The sequence below is a fragment of the Periophthalmus magnuspinnatus genome, chromosome 5 (assembly GCF_009829125.3).
Source record: "Periophthalmus magnuspinnatus isolate fPerMag1 chromosome 5, fPerMag1.2.pri, whole genome shotgun sequence".
NCBI classification, from domain to species: domain Eukaryota; kingdom Metazoa; phylum Chordata; class Actinopteri; order Gobiiformes; family Gobiidae; genus Periophthalmus; species Periophthalmus magnuspinnatus.
The window spans coordinates 24195906-24207925 of record NC_047130.1 but is presented as its reverse complement, the minus strand read 5'-3'; the positions used below and the strand labels follow the sequence as shown (position 1 = coordinate 24207925).

General features: G+C 40.8%; 1 protein-coding gene across 1 annotated transcript in view; it reads right to left on the bottom strand.

Moving 5' to 3' along the window:
- The window catches only part of cacna2d2a (calcium channel, voltage-dependent, alpha 2/delta subunit 2a), a 207441-nt gene extending 198112 nt beyond the window's left edge, over nt 1-9329 (bottom strand). The window contains exons 1-2 of the mRNA XM_055221612.1: nt 8934-9329; nt 3811-3892 (exon numbers count right to left, since the gene is read on the bottom strand). Of these exons, the coding sequence (XP_055077587.1) occupies nt 3811-3892; nt 8934-9049 (198 nt within the window). The 5' untranslated portion in view covers nt 9050-9329. The remainder of the gene's footprint in view (nt 1-3810; nt 3893-8933) is intronic.
- Between the last annotated feature and the right edge of the window lie 2691 nt (nt 9330-12020).

The following is a 12020-nucleotide window of genomic DNA, read 5'->3' as shown; positions in this document are numbered from 1 at the left end:
TGTAAAACAAAGTAAAATAAAAAATAATGTGCACCCATTTTACATGTTTGGTGGATGAAAATAAACTATGCATGAAAAGGGACAGCACACAGGAGGAGGTAGCCTTGTTACCAGTCGGCGTAGCCCTGGGACGATTTTGATCACACGCACGTAAAGAGAAAGGCAACCACTTAGAAAATAGCTTTTGTCGACATGCTGGGCCATTTAGCACACCCGGGACACCTCGAGTTTGGGCTGTGACAAATGTCCCTGTGGCTGTCTGCGAACAGGACAAACAAACATACAGACCACAGGCAGGACCGCAGACAGAGACAGACAGGGGCGGGACAGGGCTCAGAAGTGCAGAGGACAGGTGTGGGCTTTTTAGAGTGCAAGTAATGGACTTAATAGTATTTAAAAAGGACGGTAACTTTTTGAATTTTGAGTATTTCCTATTTGCTGTAGGACTGTTAGAAGATCTTAAAGTGGCAGTACCAAATTTTTTCCATGTTATTGTGCAAAATTTGCTTTGCCTTTGCACAGATATATATTGTAAAAGCAGCATTTGGGGGCAAAATGAAACCACTGTACGCTAATTAGAAACCATTTATTGTCCGAGAATCAGGAAGTGTGCTGTGAGAGTTGGGAAAAGCTCTTATAAATTGCAGGGAATAAATAGAACGCTCGGAATGCATAAGGTAAGTGAGAAATTGCTTGGACAACTGCAAACTGCTAAAACTGAAATAGTATTAGTACTAGTATTCATAGAAATACACTGCTTGAGTTTTTGGTTGTTGAAATTGAATTAGTAACATGATCCAGTGTTATACATATGACTAAACTGTATGTATCTAATTTTAGATTACACATGTAGTACTTTATAGGCACATAATGTTCAGATGGCTACAAAAATACTATAATCTGCAATGGGATCGATGTACTGTATCGCTAAATCTACAATTATGCTATAATCATTCAACGTGTTTTTTCCTGGGCATATTTCATCATTAACCTTTGCACCTGCTCAATTCCTGTCGACCGATTGCTCCTCTCTGGGATCCATAAGTGTCACTAGCGCACAACCGGCCCTCTCCACTGAAACAACTATACAGCGTTAAAACACCACAAGACTGTACCTCAACTAGAGCCAGTCAGACCAGTAACTGACGATCAGAACCTTTGCATCAACTTGTCAGCAGAGCAACAAAAAGTCACATACGAAAGAGCTTTAGAAAACCATTAGGGAGTCCCAGCGTAATGTTCTGTGTTAAAACTACAGTTGGCCTATCAAATTAGAGTTTATAATTGTGCAAGAAATACATGTAATTTTGTTAATAAATAATCTATTACTGAATTTAAGAATTATTTTAGTTTCACAGTTCGAACTAAGGGTTAACCCAGCACGTGTAACAGAAGAGGCATTGTTCAGCTACCAGTCTAATCCAGGTGCTCGTATCAAACTGATTTCTGTGTTTTTTGTTTCTCAGTCTTAATCATGAGCATTTATCAGTGGGAGATTTAAGGACCCAGAAGAATGGGGAAGCATGTGGTGCAGCCAACATAATCTAATACAGTGTCAATCACGTCATGACTGTGGCAGCTGGTCGGCCATATGATACTGAGTAAATATAGAAAGAGACATGGAACAGGTTTTCACAATTTAAGTAATCAAAAATAAGAGAGTCCAAAATGAGATGTTGAAATTGTCAACACCGACTTACTGATTGTAATAGCAGTAACATTTCCAGCACAGGCTATACCTAATCAGCAATGTTTCCAAAGAGCACCCACAAAACAGCTCAAAATAGACATACAAATGAAAAAAATGGGTTCACAAGATGTATAAAAAGAGTGTGGATATAGGATTTGTATATTTCTGGATAGGGCTGCACAACAAACAATTGTTGTAGAAGCTGACAGAAGTATTTCATTGTTTTGGTCAATTAGTTGACTTGTCAAACTATTATTTCTAATGTACACTGGGATTTTTTAACCAGATAAAAGGTGTATATATAAGCTGACAATCGAAAAAAAAATATATATACCGGTATATTGTGGTACCCGTAATGGAATACCCCCAAGCAGTGGGCGCCTCCATTGTCATTCAGGTTGTATTATTTTGCATGGGGCTCTTGACAGCAAATAAGCTCTATATAGACTACAGAGCTGTTTTAAACCTTCTCAAAAAATCGATGCACTGTTGACTTGTTGCCACACATAAACATTGAACATTTTAAACAAATATACTTTATATCATATTTCAGGATCTCATCTCTGCTGTTTGCAGATGATGTTGTCCTGAGGGCCAGGACCTGCAGCAGGCACTGGGGCGGTTTGCAGCCGAGTGTGAAGCGGCTGGCATGAGAATCAGCTCCTCCAAATCAGAGGTTGGCAAAAGGTGGCCTGCCCTCTCCAGGTGGGTGGAGAGTCTCTGCCTCAAGTGGAGGAGTTCAAGTATCTCGGGGTCTTGTTCACGAGTGAAGGAAGGATGGAGCGTGAGATTGACAGGCGGATCTGTGCAGCGTCTGCAGTGATGCGGTCACTGTATCGGTCTGTTGTGGTTAAAAAGGAGCTGAGCCGAAAGGCAAAGCTCTCGATTTACTTGTCAATCTACGTTCCTACCCTCACCTATGGTCATGAGCTCTGGGTAATGACCGAAAGGACAAGACCTAAATGGGTTTCCTACACAGGGTGGCTGGGCGCTCCCAGGGTGAGAAGCTCAGTCACACGGGAGGACATTGGAGTAGAGCCACAGCTCCTCCACGTCGAGAGGAGCCAGCTGAGGTGGCTTGTGTATCTGTTTAGGATGCCTCCTGAACGCCTCCGGGCATGTGCCACCGGGAGGAGGCCCCAGGGAAGACCCAAGACACGCTGGAGGGACTATGTTTCTCAGCTGGCCTTTGAACGCCTTGGGGTCCCACCAGAGGAGCTGGAGGAGGGTCTGGGGTGAGGGGGGTCTGGGAGTCACTGCTTAGACTTCTGCCCCACAACCCGGTCCCAGATAAGCAGAAGAAAATGGATGGATCATATTTTAGCAGCAAAACTTTTCCCAAATTCTCCATTGAAATGACTGGGATTTCCACTTAACCAGAAGTGCCACCACAAAGGAAGTGCAGTTTAGTTGCATTTATGGCAAAAGTGGACACGGCGGAATCAGGTCACAAGTCCAGATAATGATGAACAGTTATTAAAATACTCAAGGAATATTTTAATAGAGTCAGGATTATTCATTGTGCAGCCCTGGTCCTGGATGTGTTGTGTTGCTATTCTAGGTTTGTACACTCAGCACTCCATAGATCCAGAAATACATTAACTGGTGTTACAAGGGTATGATGAAAACAACAAGGCACAAAGAGAAAGCAGCGCAACTAGTGCAATATAAAACATAAACTGATAAATATGGTCAATAAAACATCCTGTGAACGCAGATTAACTACAGAATTTCAACGACATGAGATTGAACTTTAAGATAAAACTTGAATAAAACTAGAAATGTACAGAACCAAAGTTGTCAGTAGGGCCGGCGATACTGTAAAAAATCTATAATTTTTTTTTTTATATAACTCCCATCCCTATGTGTTGGTGTAAGTCCCGGTCAAAAGAAAAGCCACAAAGGCACGTCTGTTGCTCTTATAGAATTACATTAGCGCTGACACAATACATCACTTCCGGTAGTATGGCTCTGAAGCTAACGTCTTATGCTAGTTTTGTTATTATTCATGCTCTAAAGTGCACCCTCATGCAGCCTTATGTTGTGTAACCTTCCCTCGTGAAATGTGCTGATAAATAATGGATTTCAAAGTGGCGGGTCACATGACCGGCTGAACTCACCGATCTCATCTGCTGTGTCCCGGTGACGTGCTGCAGCACCTTCTCCAGCTCCTTCTCAATTCGCCCGGCCCAGTGGATCATTCTGAGGAACAAAGTAAGAAGAGGGTTAGCGTTTTAACTGCATTTTACAGCAAAAACTGTCATGGCATATTTCAGGGCTGTAGTCGGCTTAAAAAATTCTTGGTTTAGCGATTAGTTGACTAAAAGTGGGCGTTGCAAAGTCTCTCACAACTATTGCATATCCCTATCTATCTGATCGAAACTGCATTCAAGACAGGAGATCATGTAAAAACACTATTTATACAGGAAAAATGGACTAGGGCACAATTTAAATAAATACAAATTAAACTTGTGAATCATGAGTTTAATGCTTAGCCAAATCTTCGGCTCACTCACTCACTCACTAACTTCTCCTTGTGGCTGTTGTCCCACATAAATCCTTATAATCTAACATGAAACATGAAACGGAACATGATTAGTCAGATAAAACAAGGGTCAAGATTAATCACAACTGAATCGAAATCATAATTTGAATGCGAGCAATGAGCAAATCGCTAAGCTGCAGTTTTTGAAGTAGCATAATTTCCTCCACAAACAACAAAAATATCCTGTGTTTTCTGCATAGAAACTGCAAGCCCTGTAGTTTAGATCTGTACAAACATGTTCTGAAATGCGATTCTTGTATTAGTTTGTCAGTTCATATTTAATTTTTTTTTTTTTGGCAAATTCTTCTGAACGCATTAACATTGAACATTGACCAAAATCATTTTATTAAAACATAAACTGCAAATCTCATCACAAAGCTTGTCAGGACAATCACAGTTAAATATTCACTACTACTACTACTACTACTACTACTGAACACGGCCAAAAAAAAAATGAGGCTAGCAAAATATTACTGACGATGAACACTGGTGAAATCTGAAACCCATGACTGAATGAAGTTAAGTGGAGGTCAGGTCAGTGCAGAGTGAATTGACTGTCTCGTTGTCATGGTGATGATGATGACATGATGGATGTTGCTCGGTTTGAACTCAGACAAAAATATAACAGATCAAGATAATTGGTTTAGCATAGCATTAGCATTGCTTAATATAAATAGAACATCAGAAGAGCACTTTTCTTCTGTCTGTGTTGATCTGCGCAGTCTCTTGGTTAGTTAAATTCAAGCAAACGACAACATATAATCTGTAAAAAATGCAACTTATATGTAACTTGCATCCATGGATATGTTATTTCTGTGACTAGACTGTCTCATATCATGGCCTTAAACTTGTCTATATCCGTGGAGACAAGCAGGTAAAGCTAACAGGCCAAGTTACAAGTCAGATCTGTGGAAAGTTGACCTCGCTTGGAGTAATAATGCATGTTTTTCACTGTATTGATCAGCAATGAAAACACCTGTTGCTGAATAAATGCAGGAGGAAAGGGTAATGTAGAATGTCAAGGTAGATAACATTAAAGGCATACTGCGGAACATTCAAGGCAATGCCATACTCAGAAGCAGGTGTCAGAATCTCATTTGAAAAGTTTACCATTGCACCTTTAAAATTCCAAGCTGGTAGTAAGGTGCGTGCTGTGTCCTTGAGGAACTTTGCTTAAACCGCTTTTAAGTCTATATTCTTCATCCCACTTTCTTTCAACATCACTTCCACTTAACAATATGAAGTATATATCTTTGATGACTGGACTGGAGTGGCATGAACAAGCGTATCCTCCATGTTGGCTGGGATCCGAGCCTGGGCCGTAAAACTAGTGAGGCCTGACAGAAGTGCACCCTAAGCGAGAGCCAGACCCTGTAAGAACAAGCCAACTTTGGTATTAAGAGATCAAACTGCCCCGCGCATCACTGGAGGATCACTCAGACAGCAACAAATGGCTTAATGTATTGGACTGCAAAAGTTTTAAAGTACTTTCTCAAGGACTATTTTACGGATGTTTTAATGGAGAAAAAGCATTAAGGTAGGGATGGTCAAAATGACAAATTGCTGTCTAATGTCTGTGGTGATATTCTATTTTCTAGATATTGCATATATATCAAACACTGACACTTGTCCCAACACTCTCCTCCAATTCGTCAACCCCTGTCAAGCTCTGAGTGAGTGACAGGCTGATAGCGTAGTGCAAACTATCCAATCAAAGCGTAGTGTAAACTATTTGAAGAAGAAGACAGTTGTAGTTACTCTTGAAGACAGTATAAAACTCAAGGACATTTTTGTTTTGCTTTTTTCATATCGCCCACCTGCACGTTAAGGGGTTTATGTATGGTGAAAATCAGATCTAAACCAGGACTGAATCAGTGGAACATAATCAGCATTAAGCCAGTCATAGGGATGGGCATTTTTTTAATTTTTTTGCCATACTCTCCAGCGCTAACCAGTCGTAAACCAGACAACTGTTTTAACTGTGAAATATGTTATCTTACTACGATCTCACCAGACTTAAACAAGGCCAACACCAAGGCTAAACTACGGCTACGTTTAAGAGAGATGGTCCAAGACGCTACGAGAAAAGGACCAAACCGCTCGCTGGTACTTGTACTTTCATCACAGTTTGAGAAACATCACAATGAACTCAAATTCTCATTCATCTCTCTGAAAGATCCCACTGCATTGACTGAAAATACCTGTAACTTGTGGGTAGAGAAAGTTTAATAGGGACACAACTAGAGATCAATATATCGATATCAATATTTGCACTTCTCCAGCAAAGGTCAATACTTTGTTTTGGCCGACCTGCTGCCTAAAGAATACACCCAAAGCTTCATTTGAACACATCAGCGCAAAAAGATAACTGCACCTGACTACAGCTCTCTTAAAGGTTTGTGCTAAAGAGGGGCTGTGGGTGAGTTTGTAATAACATTTTAATTACATAATAATAATCAAAATCGCTTATCAGTTGCCCCGGATTCTAAACAATTGGTATCGGAATCGGCCATGAAAAAACTCATATCAGTCGATCTCTAGACACAAAAGCCAGCATTTGTAAAGTTACATTTGTGAAACTGTTAAACAAGCCTAAAGCAGGAATAAACCAGAGTAAAACCAGGAGTACACATCTTGCTGGCTTTGATATTTCTAACACTTAAAATGTTGCGACAGAGTTGTGTGGAAAACAGTGCAAACGTTATATCGGTGATGATAATGTGTTTGTTGTGAGGCAATATTAAGTGAATCTGTGCCAACCTTTCTAGCTGACAGATATCTAATCAAAGGCATCAGCAGCAGCATGCCAGCAGCCCGATACGTCTTTTAATACGATGACAAAGACAAATGCCATCTTTAAATGTCAGATTCACTACGGAGACAAGAAAGATTTATTAAATTGTACAAATGTGCTGAAGGAGTGACAGCAAACCCTATAATCACGTGGACGAGAAGCAGAGGCAACATGTGAAATCAACAGTTATGGGGATGAGATATAAAGCAAACGCAAGTCCTCCAGTTTTACCGAGGAGAAGACGCAGAAAAGGTCACCTCCATATAATATGAAAGCAAGTTTATAACCAGAGACGCGATGGTAACAGTGAGGGGAATTCTAAGTCGTGTAAAATATTGGTTACAATGATTAATTATGCAATATAATCGATAGAAAAGGCAGGCCCAGCAAAGACTGTAATAAACAGCCATGCTAGGTCAGGTGATTACATATGGTAAATATTGATACTATGGTAAAACTGAATCTATGTAGTAGTAAAAGCAAGTTACAAATCAATTCACGGATAACGCAATGCAGAACTGACAATTCAGGCTCTACATATGTTTGTTTATTAAGTGAATATAATTTTACTTATGTCATTTGGTGATAAAAGAAGTGTTGTATTAGGCTGGTAGTTTAAGCAAGGGTTGAAAACTTGAAATGAAAATTAAAACAATACAGTGAGAGAATTTATAATGAGAGGTCAGAGAGTCAAGGTAAAGATTTGAATCAACAGTTACACCTAAAAAGAGCAGAGAAGTATACAACCATGTGTAGTCTAATCTGTTTTACCGTAGTATTATAGCCTAAGTTATACAAATGGCTCATTACTGACTTATTCTTGCACAGTTTTCTAACCCACATCCAAAATTTATCACGTTGTCAAGCTATTCCAATGCTCCACTACATCTCAAAACTGTTCCTCATTGGCTTAATAATAAAATCAATGGTACAGTGCGAGGTTAATGAGGCTGGTGAATAGGCAGTTGTTTTTGAAAGTCACCTTGGGCATCTGGACCAAGCCTGGAGCCTTCTCACGTAAAGCACACGTGAATCAGACTCGTTGGATCCTTTTCATTCAACTAACCAACAGCGCGAGCTCCAGTGAGGGCTATATGAGCGCGCATCACCACACACCACACCACACACACCACACACTCATCTTCAAAACGCCCATAATCACACATGGATCTATAAGCTGCCTCACTGCTGCTGCAACAACCTCTAAAGAATACTCCAAATATGTGTCTTTAGCCAGTGCTGTTAGTTGTAAAACACTGAAAAGGTTAACAGGTGTGTGCCAAAAACTACGCACTATACTTTGTTGGCGTGCGTCTTCAGGCATTACTTGTATTTTTGTTTTATTTACAAACAAAACTATCCCTTTACTATGTCCCAAATCAGTGGCAAAACCTGTATTCACTTCGTTTTGGTTCTGATAAAGACAGACAGTAGCCTACATCTCAATATAATATTACTACTACTACTGGATAAACTATGTTGACACTGTGCGTAAAATCCACCGCGCTATTGTAAACTCTTCATCCGTCACAATGGGAAAGAGTATTCTCTAAACGGAGGCAGCAAAGCGACACATCCCTAATCATCGCTTCATTTCGCCCCAGGTTCTCTCAGTAAAAGAGCCTCAGTAGATTCAGGCGATTCACCGGCGGCACCTGTGCGTTCGCGTTACGCACTGTTTTACTGTCAAAATGAATTACGCACCAAAATAAACACAAAACGATTCAAAAGGTCGACACACAGACAAGGGCAACGTGTGTGTTACATCAGGATAGGAGCCCCCCTTCGCAGCGAGGCGCACTACGATGCTCGGGCAGGCTCCACGGGGCCACCTGTCCTAGTTCCCGGGCTCTGCTTTACCCGCTTGTTCCCCCCCTCCCGAAAAGCGCGTATCGGGTACTTACGTGTAGTGCTGGGGGAAGAGGTGGGTCCCGGTGGTCGGCGTAGAGACGTATAGGACAAGTACAGTTTGGATAGTAAAGAGGCAGAAAATACCATACGACTGCGCGCAGATCGCCATTTTCCATTAAATATTCAAGAAACTGGGATAAACAAGAGGAGGACCGGAAGGACAGACTCTCGCGCAGCTGAGCTAAGAATAACCGAGCTCCGTAGAAAGTGTGTGATGAAGGTAACGGCTGCCTGGCGGATGCTGATGGACTCTTCACCCCGAGACAGGCTCACGGCTGGAGGGCGAAGACACGAGAGATCAGTCCTGGGACGGTGCTCTGTCTGGACACGTATTTGCGCACTCGTTGTCCTCCTTCCTTCTCCGCCACAGCGCACATTTGCCCCTTTTCTCCCACTCTCTCCTCAATGTAACAACCATATATAATAAAGCTAGACAAGGTGAGGGCAGCCACTTCCAGGTGTGGCTTTCAAAATAAAACAAATGTAGGTTTGTCAAAGTGCCAAGTCTCCTGAAATCATCTTTAGCCTAAATTCGTAAAATCTATGCGTAAAAATAGAAACCTTTTGTGTAATCAAGCCTCAAATTTCGGAGATTCGCGTTTCCAATGAAGGTTATTTGACCATTTTAGGCTGCGCTTTTATTTTGGGAGGTCCAGATGATACACTTCCTGTATTTATCTCGTCTCTCTATGGCAACAGACAAAGCTGTGAGAACCAGTGGTGGTCCATCACAAGCTTACTCTGGTGCGACGGATGGGGGCGCGCATCGGGCCGACTGATCCTTCTGAGGCCTCAACAAACTCCAGATGAGAACTGAACAGAAAGACTCAGGCTGTACATGCATCGAGGCAGAATAATGTGACTTTAAATGAAAATGTTTTTATGTATATTCATTTATTTTAGATCAACATTCACATCTGCTTACATTTTTTATTTTTTATTTTATTTTTATTTTTTTTTACATTTCTGATCTGTTTACATTTTCTTCATGAAAAAAGTGTAATTTTTGGTCATTTTCGTCATTTATGTGTGTGTGAATGAATGAAAGGTTTGTATATATTTGCTAAACACTGTAACGTGCCTTACCTTTGGTTCAGAATTATGATTTCTTCTGCTGATTGCCTGTTGCTCGATTCCTGTTTATTTCTCTTTAGACTCAGGACACAATGTTATAGCCATATCTACATCTATTATTTTCCAATTAAAGATGATTAATTTTTCACCTCACATTACGTATGTTTTTTCTTTTTCCCCAGGACTGCCACATCCTTGAACTTGCGCTTTACTTTGCACACGATATTAGAACTGTATATGTGGATAGCACTAGTTCACATGTGCATAGCATGTGTTACATAGTATATATTTGATATGTGACATGTATATATTGATCTAGTTTTATTGCAGATGCTTTGCGGAATGGCACAGTGACAATAAAGTTGATCTAATGTTGCTAATCTTATGGTCGACAGTAGCTCAGTTGAGTGTTTGTCTACTGATCCGAAGGTTGACAGTCTGAATCCCGCTATTGACATAAATATCATTGGTAGAGGAGTGTTTTCCAATGAGCCACAGATTATTGGTGCAATTCTAGCTCTCACAAATGAATACGTTGTGTCCTTGGGCAAGACAATTAGCCCACCTTGTTCCCATTGTCTGTGCACACTGGTGTATAAATGCGTATGTGAATGGGTGAGTGGTTCCTTGATGTAACGCGCTTTAAGACCCTTGAAGGTGTAAAAGCATTATATAAAAATGCGACCATTAACAACACCTTTCCCCAACCAAATACAAGACAACCCATTTGCATAGACGACCAGACACGACTTGTGCATCACGCTTGTCTGAATTTCATGTTTCTATTCCCTCTTACTTTAGTTTTAATTAGCCCAAAGAATGCAATGTTAAAGCCATATGTGTAGATTTATTATTTTCGTCCCTGTACAGATCACATGAATCCCTACACAGACCAGACGCCGTCCTTGTCTGGGTCAGTCAGCGAGGCAGAGGCAGGTGTTTGCATACACAGCCCCAGCAGGAGACAGAGGCGAGCTTTGGCCCTGTTTGCTGACAAGGAAGGGGGGTGATGTTTTGGTAGAAAAGGACTCACCGCGGGGCAAAAAACCTCCACAGGAACCTGGGAACCACCTGATGGAGTGGAGGAGAAAACCACAACAGCGTGCTCTGCTTATGTACATAGTCATCATGCATCACTCCCCAGGACAAATATCTCTAGTTCATAATGTAGGAAATGACAAAACAACACAGCTTCCCCCACAGCAACCAATTTTGGAGACATATCGACTGACTCTGTGACAAATGTAAGCCATAGAAACGGTAGACAGCCCTGCAGTGATTTATTTGGGTTTATACAGAGAAAACAATACTTTAATTGATGGCTATGTATACCTAATAATTTACTGTACCTCACGTCCTATCAGGATGCTAACAATGGCACACAGATGCACAGAAGGAGAGGTGAGCATTTCTGTTGATTCGCATCCAGCAAACGGTGCTACTGTTACGTTTTAGTGTCATTTAGTGGGTTATTAAGAGATTTATTTATAATTTAGTCTTAATCTATGTTTGGGTTTTGAAAGTAGTTAAATCTATGTGCTGCTTTATGGTTCATTCCAGCTTTGGTCACTATTTTTAGTCACTGTTTTCTTATGAATATGTAATAAGTTATGGTCTATGCAAACTTGGTGAGAATCATTGCTCTAAATAAAAAAAAAAAAAGAAAAAAAAGCTAATTGGGGTTATATTAAAGATGCACTTTGTAATATTTCTTTTGGAGGATCTGCCACCTGCTTGTCTCCATGGTTGTTATTGATTTGCCTGGATTATTCCCGTATCCATGGAGACTATGCAAGAGGCAAGCGAAGGAGCTAGCTATGGACCTTTTGAGATGCTACAGGCTTTTTACACCATATGTGGCTTCTTACAGCAAATGTGGCAGCAAATGTGGCAGAAGAGGAAATGCTCTGAGACCTTCAAGAGGAAATACTTTGAGGGAATAGCCCATTTCATCACCGACCAAAACAACGGAGAGTGAGGCTTAGAAGAGGGTTTCATGTTGTCTT